General features: G+C 45.7%; 1 protein-coding gene across 2 annotated transcripts in view; it reads right to left on the bottom strand.

The window, feature by feature from the left end:
• LOXHD1 (lipoxygenase homology PLAT domains 1) overlaps nucleotides 1–16,440 on the bottom strand; it is a 149,147-nt gene that overhangs the window by 80,366 nt on the left and 52,341 nt on the right. For both annotated transcript variants that reach the window (XM_088019417.1, XM_028098420.1), the window contains exons 9-14: nucleotides 14,706–14,841; nucleotides 13,974–14,134; nucleotides 12,890–12,976; nucleotides 12,320–12,455; nucleotides 1,808–1,962; nucleotides 21–181 (exon numbers count right to left, since the gene is read on the bottom strand). In XM_088019417.1, the coding sequence (XP_087875543.1) occupies nucleotides 21–181; nucleotides 1,808–1,962; nucleotides 12,320–12,455; nucleotides 12,890–12,976; nucleotides 13,974–14,134; nucleotides 14,706–14,841 (836 nt within the window). The remainder of the gene's footprint in view (nucleotides 1–20; nucleotides 182–1,807; nucleotides 1,963–12,319; nucleotides 12,456–12,889; nucleotides 12,977–13,973; nucleotides 14,135–14,705; nucleotides 14,842–16,440) is intronic.

Raw genomic sequence — 16,440 nt, 5'->3', positions numbered from 1 at the left:
AGAGCAGCAGGACCACGCACCTGAGACACGGGAACTCCACGTTGTCGCTCTCGGGCTGCCCCTCTTCTCTCACCAGCACCCGCTCCAGGAACCAGCCGCTTCCCCCGCCTTTGCCGTCATGCCTGATCCTCACCCGCCTCACCTTCCGCATGGTGACCGACTCAATGGTGAACTCGTCGGCCTTCAGAGAGGAAGACCGCAAGGTCACTTGGACGGTGGCTCCCTTGGGGACCCAAACACCAAGGGGAGACACAGGCCCAGAAATCAGAAGAGCCGGGGCTGATGGGTTGGGCTACTGATCTTTCACAGGTGGGTTGAGGGATACCTAGAAAGAACAGGTCTAACCCCTCCTCCAACTGCTCCCACTGGGAAGTCATCCTATGTCAAGTTTCCAACAAGGGAGGGCTTTATTTTCTGGTTAAACAATGGCCATTCCCTACGATCTCCTTCTAAAAGGCAGATCTCCCAGGAGGAGGAACATGATAAGCTGTTACCAGGCACTAACCATATATCATCAATTCATTCCTTGGCTAAACAACTCGGGCTCCTGCTACCGAAGGATACCAGCCCCCTTTTGAGGCATGGCTAGGACTGACCTGGGAGGGGGGACCAGTGGTCTCGCTAATTGCACAGTTTTGCCTGCCAGTGGGGCAGCAGAAGTGCAGTAGGGGCTGGAGAGTTGCTAAGCCTACATGAGCACACCCGGGAGCCTCCAGGAACAGGAACATAAAGGTGGGATTGATGGGCAAAGGAGTCAGAAGAGGTAGAAGAGTAGGAAAGGGTGAGTGTGCGTGGGAGGGAGAGAGGAAACCTATAAATCTATGTGAAGTTGCCCCCTCTGTCCCTCCCCAAATGAACCTCGGTCCACCCACAACACTCAGATTATTTTTACCACCATAGCCTTCTTGTGTCTGGGACCCCAAGGACTGGGCCAGCCTGGAGTGGCCTCAGAGAGAGGCCTCCACTCGATTTCCAAGGCTCGCCCTGCCCTCGCCGAGGATGGGGCAGCAGAGGTGGGGCGAGAGCCGAGGCTTGTGGTAGGTCAGTCCGCAAATCCGCTTCACCTGGTAAGCGCCTTGGGCCTCGTTTGATTGCAACAACTCTACTGAGCACCTACTCTGTGATGTAGGCCAGGCGGTACATCTGCATCCTTAATCTTCACATCGGCTGGCCACAGGTGGGCATCTCTTCCCCATTTTAGATGTGGGGAAACTGAGGCTGGGAGAATGGACCAACTGGCCCCACACTGGGTTTGCCCCCAGATCTGCCTGACAGTTTCCCCATTGCCCCATACAGCCTCCCCAGGAAACCCATTTGACAGGTGGGGAAATGAAGGGGAGCACCCAGCACATCTGTGAAGAGGCTAGGGGCAGAACCCAGCTCTTCCAGTCCCGTATTTAGTGTCTTTCTTGGTTTCTCCTTCAAAAAGGAAATGGAGAAAATGCCCCCAGTGTCACGTCTAGCGGAGAAGGCCAAGTTCCCAGCTTTCTACTAGCCTGGGTCCTCCAGTCCTCAAGCCAAGGTGCCCAGCATCCCTCCCTGCCTGGTGCCGCTCCTACCCCCAAATGTCTTCCTGTTCTGCCCCCTTCTCAAAGCTTATGGGAGGGGACCATGACCCACCAGGCCCCAGCTGGATTGTCCCAGGAGCCTAGAGGGTGTCATGCATGTTAGTTCGCTGTTCCCCTAAGTACGCCTCTCTGATGGCCGGGGCACCCATATCAGCTTCAGCAGAGCAGGGAAGAACAGGGGAAGGGGACCTGGGGCCAGGGCGTGGGGGTGGGTAGGGACGGGGCATGGCTGTACTCACACTGCCCTTCTCAAACAGGTTGGTGTTATTCCTGCAGTTGTACAGCAGCCGCTCGCCTGTGTCCCCCACGTCGCCATAAAGGCAGAGGTAGACATTGGCATCGGTTCCTGCGCCTTCGAGTTCTCCGGTGCACACGGTCACCCGGTACCGGGCCACTGTCAGGGAGAGGAAGGGACACAGGCTCACCGGCCGCCCCCCCCCAATCCTAGCACTGGTCCTGCTGCTCCTGCCTCTAAGCGCTGCCCCCCGCCCCCCGCCCAGGTCTCGCCTGGGCTGCCCTTGCGGCCTCCCTGGCTATGCAAACCCCATCCCACCCAGTCAAAGGTCAGCTCACCTGCAGGTCCATCTTCCCAGACAAACCAGAGGTTCCCAGGCCTAGTCAAGCATCAGAATCCCCTGGGAAATTCTTGTAAGAATGCAGATTCCCGTGTCCCACCGAGACTTCTCTAATTTTAGTTTCCAGAGGTAGGATCCCTAAAACTGCTTTGTTTATATGCTCCCCCAGGACACTCCGAGGGGGTTGGCAGTGTTTGGGGACCACAGGTCTGACTCAAACATTTTGACCCTTGATTCCATCCAGCCCAGCAGACTCTTTTGCCTCGGGTTGTTCTCCAACTCATGTGTCCTGTGTTCTCAAGTAAGATAGCTTTTTTTTGTGAGCCAGAACTGAGCCCCCCTTTGCTTCAGAATGGAAAGGCACAAAATGCCCCTCCCACTGTGGGAGGGGCAGCAGCTTCTTTCCCTATTGAAAATGTACCTTGGAGGAGGCAGACCTGCATGCCTGCACATCAGAGCCTTCCTTCTCACTTCGAATAAGCTAGAAAGTGAAATTCATTCATTCATTCATTCACTCACTCACTCATTCATTTGCCCTGTATCTACTGACTGAAGCCCAGTAGGTGCTAGGCACCATTACAGGACCAGGATTCAGCAGTGAGCAAGACAGACAGACTCGTGCCCCCATGGAGCTTCCATCAGAGGTGAGAATAGATGGGTGGAGAGGAAAGATGGACAGTAAAATCATAACAAATTATGAACAGGAAAATTTCTGAGTTATGTCTGCAACAAAGATTACATAGGAGAGGGGTTCCCCAGAATGGGATGGAAGTGGAGGCAGGGAATATGGTGAGGCAGTAAAAAGGATTCAGAGAGGCAGAAAATCTTGCAGCAAGAAGTTGACGTCTGGTAGAATGCCACTGATAAGGAGCCAGCCACCGGAAAGTCTGAGAGAAGAGGGTGCGAGTAAGTGCGGGAAGACCCAGTGTAGGGATGAGCAGCGAATATTCCAGGAGCAGAGAGAAGGCCAGTATGGCTTGGGTGAAGGAGGATTAGATGAAGTCCTGAAGTGGACCAAGGCCAGCATGGTGGGGGGGGCAGCGTGTATGTGACAGGCCAAGGTAAGAAGTGTGACTTCCTTTGGTTGGTTGTTTTTTTTAATACAATGGGAAGCCACTGGAGGGCTTTAAGCAAGAAGTAACCTGATCTGATTTATGGGGTTTTTTAAATAATTTTTTTATTGTTATGTTAATCACCATACATGACATCATTAGTTTTTGATGTAGTGTTCCATGATTCATTGTTCGTGCATAACACCCAGTGCTCCACGCAGAATGTGCCCTCTTTAATACTATTCACTAGGCTAACCCATCCCCCCACCCCCCTCCCCTTGATCTGATTTATGTTTTAAAGAGCACTCTGGCTGCCACGTGGAGAACTGACTGTAGGGGAAGAAGGAGTGAATCAGAGAGGCCAGTTAGGAGAATAATTACAGTTGTCTAGAAAAGACAGGAGGGTGTCTAGGACTGGGGGTGCGGTGGAGATGGAGAGAAGCCAGGAGATTAGAGACATATTTTTGAGGTAGAACCAACAGTCCTTGGTGATGGATTGGATAAGTAATTGAGAGAAAGAGGAATCATGGATGACTCCTAGGTTTTGGCTTGGGTAACCAGGTAGATAGTATTTCCAGTAAGAAGTAGGAATGCCTGAGGGAAGGATGGGTTTGGATATAGAAATCAATGGTTCTGTCTGTTCATTATAAATGTGTGCTGTCTATTAGAAGTTCATAAAGAGAGGCCGAGATGGCAGTTGAATATGTGTCTGGAGAGTCAGGACTATTGACATGACTTTGGTCATCACTGGCACATGGATTCTGTTGAAAGCTTTGGGACCAGATGAGGTCCCCCACAGAGAGGATTATAGAGGGACACAAACATTAGGGATCAAGCCCAGGAGAAGGTAGCAACTCAGATGAGAAGCAACCAGTGAAGCAAGGGGAAAAGGCACTGCTGGACATGTCTCTGAAGCCAAGAGAAGGGAGGAATGATCGTCTGTAGCAAATGCCACAGAGGACAGAGAGTGGCCTTTGGTTTAGCTACATGGAAAGCACTGGCATCAAGGACAAGAGTAGCCTTAGTGAAATTATGGGGGAGGGAAAGAAGCCCTATAGCAAGAGTCTGAGTACAGAATAGGAGGTGAGAAAGTAGATATAGTACTTGGATGCCTGGATGTAATTCCTTCAATTAGTCTGTTGTGAAGAGGAATACAAAAGAGAAATAATAGCTGGAGTGGGGTCTAAGTTTAGGGAAGTTTTATTTTAAAATGTTTAAGATGTGAGATACTACATTGTTATACTAAATGGGAATGATCCTGTAGAGAAAAAGAAAATGATAATGCAGGAGAGAAGAACTAGTGAAGTTCTTTGGAGAGGAAAAAGAAGAATGACCAGAGCATAAATAGAGGACTAGCTTTTCTAGGATTCAAGAAACTACAACTATAGAGACTGGAGGGAGGGCAGAGGTGTGGCCACAAAGGCAGTGATCGGTTGTAGGACAGCTGTTGAGTACAAATTGAGATATACTGAGTCATGAATTTAAAATGAGACCAGTCTACAAGGCTGCATGATTTCCTACAGCAAGTCCACAATAACTAAATAGGTCATTTGTTGGCTTTACCTAGGATAGGGTTTATCCAAGCAAGGATGATAGAGAGATATAAGGGCAGAAAAGGTAAGGGCATGTTTAGAGGTAGACTGTAATGGTGGCCCAGGCAATCTTGAGCCAGGTTTGGTTTGAGAAAACTGAGTATAAGAAGAAAGTGATAATAAAATCAGTGGATTATAGGTCTTGATGAAGTTGAAAAATGTTAGGGTGGGAAAGGCAAAACTATGGGGCCAGTAAAAAGATCAGTGGTTGCCAGGGTTTGGGTAGGGGAGGAGGGAAAGATAAATAGGCAGAGCACAGAGGATTGTTTAGGGCAGTGAAGTTACTCTTCTAATACCATAATGGTGGATACATGTCATTATAAATTTGTCCAAACCCACAGAATGTACAATACCAAGAGTGCTCCGCAAGTAAACCATGAACTCAGGGTGCTAAGGATGTATCAGTGTAGGTTCATTAATTATAACAAATGTACCACTCTGGCAGGGGATGATGATAATGGAGAGGGCATGCATGTGTGGGGGAAGGGAGTATATGATAAATCTCTATACCTACCTCCCAATTTTGCTGTGAACCTAAAACTGCTCTAAAAAATAAAGTTGATTTTTAAAAATTAAGGAGATATTAAGATATTCTCAGATAAACAAAAACTGAAAAAATTCATTACTAATAGACCTGCCCTATAAGAAAAAGTTTATTTATTTATTTATTTATTTATTTATTTATTTATTTATTTATGTGAGGGAGAACTTGAGTGGGGGGAGGGGCTGAGGGAGGAGGAGGCTCTCCGCAGGGCTTGATCCTAAGACCCCGAGATCATGACCTAAGCTGAAGGCAGATGCTTAACCAACTGAGCCACCCAGGAACCCCACCCTACAAGAAAATTTAAAGGGAATCTTTCACATTAGACATTAGACAGCAACTTGAATTCACCCAAAGGAATAAGAGCACCAGTTAAAGCAATAACATAGTAAATATATAGACAGTATGGTGTAATTTTTGTTTGTAATTATTTTCTTCTCATATTTTATATAAAAGACAACTGCATAAAGCAATAAATATAAAACACTGGTGACTTTATAATGTATACAGCTGTAATTTGTATGACAGCATAGCACAAAGGAGGGGGAAGAGAATAAACCTATATTGGAACAAAGTTTTTGTATATTATTGAAATTAAGTTGATATTAATCTGAACTAGATTGTTACAAGTTAAGATATTAATTGTAATTCTCTGGTCAACCATTAAAAACTAACAAAAATATATATATTAAAAGAAACAAGAAAAATGGTATTCTAGGAAATATTTAACACAAAGGAAAGTGGTAATATAAAAATAGAGGGACAGAAAAAAAGATATGAGACATAAAAAGCAAATAGCAAAATGGCAGGCATAAATCCTGCCGTATCAATAATTACATTAACTATAAATGAACTAAATATTTCAATCAAAAGGCAGAGTGTGTGGTCATCCCGCAGAGACAGGGTGGTCCTTTCACCCCGTATTTGCTCAGATATCAAGACTGATGATGCCATACATGTACCAAGAGTGAATATAAGATGTATCATTCACATAATGAGGAGTTCCTGGGAGAGTATGGTAGGTTTCCAAGAAGGTACAAATATGGCTTGAGGCAGCAGGGAGGAGTGACTAGCTTGGGATTTTATGGTGATTAGGAGATAAGAGTTCCCTTGTGGGGGGTCAGGACTTGCATGGCTTGAACTTTCCACCAGTGCTAAGAGAGGAAGCATCCAGTCTTATCAAATTGCCCAGATGTCAGGCAGAAAGTGGGAGGGGTAGTGTAGCTTGAAAGCTGTTAGCTGTCAAACACCAAAAAAAGTCACACTATTACACAGAGAGTGGCAAAATTGATAATGAATCTAACTATCTGCCATATACAGAGATACACTGTAGATTCAAAGACATAAATAGGTTGAAAGTAAAAGAATGGCCACCAGAACTGACTATAACTGAATAGACTTATAACAAGGGTAAAGATTAAATCAGTAAAAAAAACCCAAAAAACTACTCACAAAGGAAAGCTCAGTCCTCAATGTCTTCACCGCTGAATTCTACCAAGCATTCAAAGAAGAATTAATACCAATTCTCCCCAAATTCTTCCAAAGCATAGGGGGGAATATTTCCAACTCATTTTATGAGGTCAGCATTACTCTAATACCAAACCAGACAGAGATATCACAAGAAAAGAAAATTACATGCCTATCTCTTTTATGAATATGGATGCAAAAATCCTCAACAAAATACTAGTAAATCAAATCCAGCAACATAAAGAATTATACACCTTGACAAAGTAGAATTTATCCTAAGGATACAAGTTTTGAAAATCAGTTAATGTTATGTATCATATCAAGACAATAAAAACAAATATGATTATTTCAATAGGTTCAGAAAACACATATGACAAAATCTAACACTCTTTCATGATACGAAAACCATCAACAAACTAGGAATAAAAGGGAACTTCATCAACCCATAAAGTCATCTATGAAATACCTACAGCCAACACATAATTAATGGTGACAGACTGGATGCTTCCCTTAAGATCAGAAACAAGACAAGGGTATCTGCTCTCACCATTTGTTTTCAACATGGTATTGGAGGTTTTCGCCAAAGCAGTTAGGCATCCAGATTGGAAAGGAAGAAGTAAAACTATCTCTGTGCATGGATGACATGATCTTATACACAGAAAATCATTAGGATTCCATTGAAAACTATCTGTACTAATACATGAGTTCAGCAAAGTTGTAGAGTATAAGATCAATATACCTGAATCATTGTATTTCTATTCTTTTGCAATAAACATTCTGAAAATGAAATTAATAAAACATCTCCATTCAAAAGAGCTTATTCTTAATCCTGACAAAGGACAGTTCTGCTCTTTCAGCTGTAACTATCAGGCAATTCCCAGAAGCAAACTGATGAGGGAATGTAGCAATCCCTTTGCCTGGAAATTCCAGTCCTGTTTGCTCAGGAGCGTTAAGGTTCATTTGGCTGGAAGTTCTCAGGACTCCTGATCTTCTCCAGGGGCTCCTCCCAGCCCACCAGCCATTGAGGCCCCAGACTCCTTCCTGGCAGGAAGTCTACGGACAATTAAAAATAATTGTATTGTTAAGCATCAGCAGTGAAAGACTTCAAACAGATGGGTAAGTACCAGAGCCTCTTGTACTTTAATTTAAAAATTACAGCTCAGCCTGATTAACAAGAAGCTCCTCTTTTCAGCAGTTGAGTCCAGTGGTCTCCTGCCCACTCATCAGTGGTGTGTAATCACTTCTGCTGCACATGCAGGGGAGAATGCAGATCACATGGCTTCTACCATCCCACAAAATTCCTGAGGAAGGGCAGGGTAGACATATATCACAAGCCGTGCGTATCTAGTCTGTGTCCCCGGTCCGTGTTAGTCAGTGAGGTCACTCCTCAAAGCCTCTTGATGTCAGACATGGCATTAATTGCTTCTTTGACTGGCCCTTGTTTTTTAAGTAAACCCAGAGCAACATAATTCAAAGTTAGAGAACTGCTTTTTTTTTTTTTAATTTATTTTTATCTATTTATTTGAGAGAGAGAGAAAGGGTGCATGCATGTGCGGGGTGGGGGGTGTGTGTGGAAGAGCAGAGGGGAGGGAGAGAGATAAGCAGACTCTGTGCTGAGCACAGAGTCTGACATGGGGCTCAATTCCAGGCCCCCAAGATCATGACTTGAGCAGAAACAAAGAGCCAGACGCTTCACCAACTGAGCCACCCAGGTGCCCCAAGAATGGTTTTGAATTGGTTCTTATTTTATGTGAGTCTAACACTTTCTACTTAAGGGACTGCCAGATAGCCCTGCACATTATTCACTATACCCTGGTACCAACTGGGGAAGTGGGACTTGCCATTAGCTCTATTTACTGTTACAAAGAAGCATCCAGACCACAAAAGGAGATCCAAGTTCCTGTAGAGGTGAATGAGGACCTTCAAATTTCAAAAGAAATTTATGTGGGCCAGATAAAGTATCTGGGAGATAGAATCCAAGTTGACATGGGCTTGAAAGCACTGCCAAGGACCTCCCAGAAGACATCAAACTGCCATTAGAGCCAGGACAGACAGCCCTTCGATCCAATCCTGTTCACTAGAGACTTTTTTTCCCCATTAAAATGGTTCTTTAATAGTATTACAGAAGGCAAAAACCAACAGCTATGACAGGCCCACATCTTGTACACTGTTTAAAATGTTACACGCACGTTTACACATGTAACCTATAGACACGCTCTTCCTCCCTACCCCTTCTACAACCATCTCTCCTTGTCTGTCAAATCCCTACTCAGACAAGACCTAGCTCAAATGGCACCTCATCTGCCGGTTCTCCCAATGTCCTGGGCAGAAAGTTCATCTCGCCACTGTGTCTCCACGGCATTCTTTCACCGAGTCCTGCCACAGCCAACTTCAAAATGGCTCTTGAATTTATCCTCTCTCTAGTCTAGCCAATTCTTGCCCACTTCCAGTATCTCTTCTTCTCCCTGCTTGATGACTTCTTATAGGTTTGCCCCTAAATCCATCCTCCATACATCCAGGAGAAATGCTGTGAAGAAGGAGCTAGAAGGAGTTCCAGGATGGGGTGGAGTGTCACCAAGGTCATGAGCGGGCTGGAGTGTCACCAAGGTCATGAGCGGGCTGGGAGGTAGGAGCCTGAGCCAGAGGTGGGGCGTGTTGCTCAGAGGAGTTTCATGGGATGATCCCGAGGGAGGTACTGGGGTGGGGAGTAAGTGGGGGTGGGAGGCAGCGATCATCAGAGTGCATGAGGGCCTGGATATGGGCGAGGTGATTTTCCACATGCACATTGAGAGGAGCAGGACAGAGACTCTGAAGTTTTGATGTGCAAAAAAATTACTTGGTATGCTTGATAAAAATGCAGGTTATCAGGTATAGCCCTCAAAGAATCTAATCAACATCTCTGGGGTGTGGCCAAATTGTGTCCCCCCACTGCCCCTCCATTCAGTTTAAGTCCTAACCCAGGGCGCCTGGGTGGCTCAGTCGTTAAGCGGCTGCCTTCTGCTCAGGTCGTATCCCAGGGTCCTGGGATCGAGCCCCACATCGGGCTCCCTGCTCAGTGGGGAGCCTGCTTCTACCTCTCCCTCTGCCTGCCGCTCTGCCTACTTGTGCTCTCTATCTCTCCGTCAAATAAATAAATAAAATCTTAAAAAAAAAAAAAAAGTCCTAATCCACAGCATCTCAGAATGCGACAATAGGGAGGTAGGGCTTTTAAAGAGGTGATTAAGCTAAAATGAGATCCTACGGGTGAGCCCTAATCCAACATGACATAAGAAAGGGTGAGGACACTGACAAGAGCACACACAGAGGGAAGACTCTGTCAGGACACAGCAAGAAGGCGGCCATCTACAAGCCAAGGATAGAGGCCTCAGAAGAACCCAACCGTGCTGACCCGTCTTGGGCTTCTAGCCTCTAGAATTGTGGGAAAATTAATTTCTGCTGTTTAAGCCCCTGGTCTGTGGTATTTTGTTATGGGAGCCCGAGCAGACTAATATACTGCCCTAGAACAATGGCAGGAGTTGGGGGTCTGGAGAATGACCGAGAGACATATGACACCACCTTCAGTGAAAGAAAAAAGTAACCAGAGGACACCAGAAGATGGGATTGATGTGGGGCGGAGGCGACATTGTGAGATGGCGTGAGCCCCACATCTGAGAGTGCAGAGGAAGTCGGGCAAAGCCCCTCCCCCTGGCTCCACAGTCTGTGAGGAGGGAAAACAGGTTTGGAGGGACGAGGTAGCCAGGCTTCAGTCAAGGTAAAGAGGACGTGGAGGTAAAGAACATCTTGGGTATTTCTAAGTAAAAACGGTAGGTTTCTTTCTGGAAAAACCTCACTAAAATGACAATATATAACAGGTATTTTCAGGACTTAACCAGACCAAAAAAAAGGACAAGTAGAGATAACAGCAACAAGATTTGGGGAGCTTGACAGCCCCTGGAAAAGTGATTAATATCTTAGTGCAGTGGTTCCTCAGCAGCAGCATCACCTAGAAATCTGTGAGACAAATTCCTGGGTCTCACCCCGGACTTCCTGAGTCAGAAACCCTGTGGGTGGGGCTGCACACTCTGTGGCAACAAGTTCTCTGGGTGATAACACACATGGAAGTTTGAGGATCCCTGACTCACCAGAACTGACCAGAGCTATCACTTGTGAAATTTGAGAGGCAACCAGCAAAAAGGCTCCGGAATGAAAGCACCAGGTAACTTCAGAAACAGGAAGTGAGGAGCTAAAGTCATGAGAACTGGTTAGAAAGATCGAGGAAGCCGTTAGGTCCCAAGACCCCCTCCCCACTGGTTCGCATTTGCAGGCTCCATTCCAGCACACAAAGGGGACAGATCTGACAAGAGCAGGTGTGTTTCTGCCTCACTAGGCTACATTATTATATCAAGTCCCAATTTGGGGCAGAATCCTGTTACCTACCATGTTCCCAGGGAGATGGTTGCCTTGTTGTCTCAGAAAATAGCACTGAATGTGAAAAGACAGAATACAGCCCCTGACCCAGGAGGCGGGAGACCTTGTTCTAGGCCTGACTCTGTCTTCAACATATATATATATATAATCAGGACAAGAACTCCTCATTTTCCTGAATTGCATTAGGCTATTTTAAAGGCCTTCAAACCCAAATATTCTATGGTCACATTTTTAATTACAAATGAAGAAGAAGCATAAAGTAGATGATAGATCGTGCTAAATGCCAGCATTGCCTAATTAGCCTAATAGACGGGGTGATCCCTTAATAGATATTTGCCATGTGGAGTTTCTATGTTTTTGGGTAGTTACTTCTATTTAAATCATTTCAACAAATATATACAGAGCTTCTACTGGATGTACAAATGTCTGAGAAGTGACACTATCCAAATATTTAGAAGAGCTACTGGGAACTATGAGTGACGTTGTTTTCGATATATTCTTAACTCTTTGTAATTTTGCAGTATTACTCTACGATTTAAAAATTAAGGACTGCCACAGTGATAGCAAATAGGTTAATCATCTTAAGTGCCAATTCTGATCAATTGCTAATCTCTGCTTGGAGTGCTGTATTGGGAGCTTTGAAATTCATTTCAGACTCAGTGGGAGAGAAAGCTCTGATCGCTTAGTGATGTCTGCCAAGGGAATAGGGCAGAACACATGCTGTGCCTCTGTGTCTTCTGCTACTATCATCTAGAGGCAAAATGATCTCCCTTTACCCCTGTGAATGTGGAAACTGGACCCCAGATTAAAAGCTTAGTTCCTCTCCTACGAGCCTTAAACAGAAACAGAGGACTCATCCCAGGAAGCCAATCATGGCTTCCAGATGTATCTTCCTTTTGGGGAGCATCTCATGCATAATTTGAAGAGAATGTTTCTTTAATGTCAGGAAGGCTATGGAGAAGCACTGCTCCGTGCAGATTCTTCTCATCCCCTCAGCCACCTGAAGACCCTTAAATGTCGCCTCCCTCCCCCACGCCCACCACCACAGAGCTCTGGCATCATGCCTTAGAGAAGCCATCCCTGCCTCCCCCGGGATGGAGAGCTGGTCAGTACTCACTGCCCATTATCCTCCGCACTGTCGGGCCCTCCGCGGTCATTTCTCTCACGATTTCATTGTCATCCTCGTTGGCATCCAGCCAACGACTGCAGTTGAAGTTGTACTTGTCCTTGGTCAGAGTGTTTACCAGGGTCATCTGGAATGAAGTCCTGGGGTGAGCAAGAGGTCCTACCCGCGATAGACCACACCCTGGGGTCGCCATTCTGCCATCTCAACAAAGGGAGGCCAAGGCCATCCCGTAGAGATGACTCTTGTGGAAGGTGGAGTTCCAGATTAACATCTATCCCTCGTGCTCCCTGGAGACCCATGCTTCCTTAGCAGCCAGGTGACTAGGGAAGAATGCAAGTCTCCTAACACCTAAGCATTTTCTCAGTCGACTTTGGAGGTCCTCTCCCCATCAGGACGTCCCCGTGTCCTATGTCCAAATTCGGGTCTCACTCTGAGACCCACGCTTACTCACCCCCACTCCCAAGAGAAATAAAGGCAAACTTAGGTGACAGGGTCATTAGAAAGGGACCATTCTGGTTCCTCTCCCGAGCACCTCCCAAGCCCCGGGATGGCACACCTCACCCTTTCTAAATGCCATCCGGAACCAGGGCTCCTTCTGTCATGCCACACCCGAATCTTGTAAAACCTGCCAAGATCCGGGAGCTCAATCTACGGGGAGAATTGACAAGGTTTGGGTGGACATAATCAAATGAAATGTGTTTAACCTCACAGCTGACCCCTTGCCAGGAGGGCACCCGCTCTGGGCCGTGTCTTCAGCAGTGAGGATGGCTTTGTTTCAAGCCACCCTCGTAGACTGTGTCCTCTCACGCCCTTGCAACCAGGGGCACGTGAGGGCAAGACAGCCGTGTAGGGCCCGGGTTCAGTCTGGCCTGGCGAAATCGAACAAAAATAACTGACCCACAGTAGGATCCTGAATAAAGAAAATCTTCCAAGCAATAAACTCCCAGTAACAAAACCCATATGGCAATCCTGAAAATTAGCACAGGCCCACAGCCCCAGGACTCCACTGGACACTAAAACAGACTAAAAGATCAATACAGCAGTCATGCCCTTTCCCTAGGGGCTCGCAGTCTAGCCGGGAAGACAAATACATGAAGAGCAATGAACTGAGTGTATAACAGAAGCACCAGTAGGGTGCTCTGGGAAGACAGCTGAAAATTACAAATCATTCTCACCTAAAGGTCAGAGCACACTTCTGTTGGCAAAACAAGCCTTGCTCTAGTTATATACGCATCAGAAATTTAAAGCTAAGTTTCTTTTAAAATATTCTACCGTTTATACTTTCCCTTCAATTTGCTCCTCACTCTCTAATTCAGTCCACATCAGACGGTTTGACGTTAATGTGTTCAGGGTCTCTGTTCTACAATGATTCCCCAGGTTTCAAGGCTCTTCAAGAACATGCTATACCTGCTTCTTTCCCCCAGGCTTGGTTCTGGAGTGTCTGATTCAGGCGAAGGGCCAGATGCAAAGTGGACCCCATTCAGTCAATAGGTCACTCTGACACCCCTTGCAGGGGCCTGAAGTTCTGGTAGCACCTTTTTGTCTTCAAACTTGATTCAAAATCTGGCTCAGAAAACCATCCTCATGACAAATACCTTTTATATCCCTTCCTCCTCCCTCCCACCGTATTACACTTCCCTCCTACCCTAAATTTCTCGATTACGCCTGGTTTGAACCACTTATTGTTGGGATTCAGGAGAATCTCGTCCGTCCGCCCCTTCTGTCCATAAATCTGGATGAAGATGGGAGAGTTGGTACCAGCTTTCTTCAAGTCGGTTGTCCAGACCCACAGGGACCAAGGGAATGCTGCAGAGACAGGTCAAGTTGTCCCATAAAGACTTCAGGAATAAAGAATTTTCATGTTACCAGTGGGGAAGAGAAGCAAATCAAAGGTGTTCAGGACTAAAGTGCAGATCATGCACAGGTGTGGCCCACTCTCAGAAACCCACTATAACAGGTGCCAATATTAGGGACCCAGGGATTCCTTGCTATTTGAAAGAGGGTACCTCAATGATCCTTTTAATGACAAAAGCCTATTAGTATGTTTTAAAGAGGAAAAAGAGCTGACTCCCTGCACCCTATGTATATTCAAAGTGCACTGTGTTGAACCATTCAGTTTAACATCTAGCCCATCACAGCAGCTTATTCAATTTGGGGGTCACGGGGGTACTATCCATGGTGCTGGGTATGTAACTCTATGGGGCCTTTACCTTGGAGAACTGAGCTTCCTGCGGAGCCCATTCTCTTCCTCTCTAGAGGAGAAATGAGAAGCAAAAGTGGACCCCTACACAGCGGAGCTCTTGCCCAGGGGTCTGACATCCTGGCTTCTGCTGGCCCTGTCTGGGAAGCCACCAGCCTCTGGGCCCTCTTCACCTACTTTTCAGCCTCTTCTTCCTGAGAGACACCATCTCGTAGAGCTGCCTCTCGATCAGCCCATCTACCTTCTTCTCATCCAGCCAGTTGCTGCAAGGGAAGGTCTGTTGGATGCCCGTGAAGGGGCACAGAATCACCACCTGTGGCGGGGGGGGGGGGGCAGATCATGAGTCTCCTGCAGCAGGTCCCCTGGTTGGGACCTCCTTACAATGTCTGACAGCCTCTTCATGTTAAGGGTGGTCTACATGAGGATTCTCAAGGAATGGCACTTTTCTTCCTGTTGCCAGTCTCATTAAATCTTAGATCAAGAAATACCTCCCCCAAGGAGTCTTCCCGAGTAGGTATTATCCATCTTCCAATTTACCAGCCCAAATCTCAAATTCTTCCCCCTACACAAAACACCTTCTTTGAACACCATATTTCTCCATGCACATAAAATCTCAGTCTAAACCAAATGAACTAGAATACTAAATTAATTCCCTATATTTGTCTTGTAGGAAAAAGGTCAATCACATAAAAGGCAATGAATATCTGGGATATAATACAAAAACAAACTACCCTCTTCTGGGCTTGTGCCTCATTCAACCTTCTTTCTCACACTTTCTCTCCTCTACTCACATTCTGAACTCATGGGTTTAGAACTCAGAAGTGTGACCAGCCTAGGTCACTCACATTAGCTATGGCCAAAGGAATGTTCTTGTGACATTACAAAATTTTCTATCAGCCAAGAATTGACTATTCACACTGCTAGATTCTCAGATTTACCTTCTTTTTAACTTGAAAACTAATTTGACCCTACCCCTGATCAAGCATTTTGACTAGCCACTGTCTTAACTGTGTTTGTTTGTTGTCAGTTTTTCATGGTTACTGCCATTGACTGTAATTTCTTTGGATTGAATTATGACCCTTAGATATACCCAGATATCTCTGAGAATTCAACTAATACTTACTCTCTGACCATGGTAGCTATATGAAACCTTAACTTATAAACACCAAGGGGAAGGGAGATAAAAGATCGGGGGAGGGAAGTCTGTACCCCCTCAGCCTCCCAGAGAAACTCTCTTCCCTCAAGATAAATGATGGCTCAGAGCCTCAGGTGGCAGCCTCGTCAAACACGTTGGTCCTGTGACACAAATGTATTAGCAATTAATATAGTCTACCCTCACATGCATTCATCATATGGGAAAGCAGAGGTCCAGAAAAGGGAATGAAGTGCCCAAGTTTGCAGTCAGTTGGTGGCAATACCAGAAGCACAAATGCTCCTGACTTATAATTATCAGTGCAGGGCCTTTTATACCCATCAGCAAGAATTTCAGGGTTCCTATTATGGCTGAGGTCCACTGGGACCCATGATTGCACTCCATCTTTTATGCTATGCGACCATGTATTCAGAAGTGGACCAACCCATACACCTCCTCCACTTGGGCGCGCACACACACACACACACGCGCACACACACACACACACTCTCTCTCTCTCTGTCTCTCTCTCTAAAATAAATATTATATGTTGGCTAAATGAACATAATAAAAATAAATAAATCTTTAAAAAAACTAGATTCAAGAAGAAATAGAATGCCTGAATAATTCTATAACCAGCAAAACAGAAACAACAATTTGTTAAAATCATTAATTTCACACACACAAAATCCCAAATAATTTTGCAAGAGACTGGAACCAAACATTTGGGGAATAGATCATTGCAATTTTATATACCCTGTTTTAGGAAAGAGAATAATT

Source organism: Eumetopias jubatus, unplaced genomic scaffold (assembly GCF_037043125.1).
Source record: "Eumetopias jubatus isolate StellerSeaLion01/CBP00866 unplaced genomic scaffold, mEumJub1_p1.0 scaffold_16, whole genome shotgun sequence".
Lineage (NCBI taxonomy): Eukaryota > Metazoa > Chordata > Mammalia > Carnivora > Otariidae > Eumetopias > Eumetopias jubatus.
This window is presented reverse-complemented; position numbering and strand designations above follow the sequence as displayed.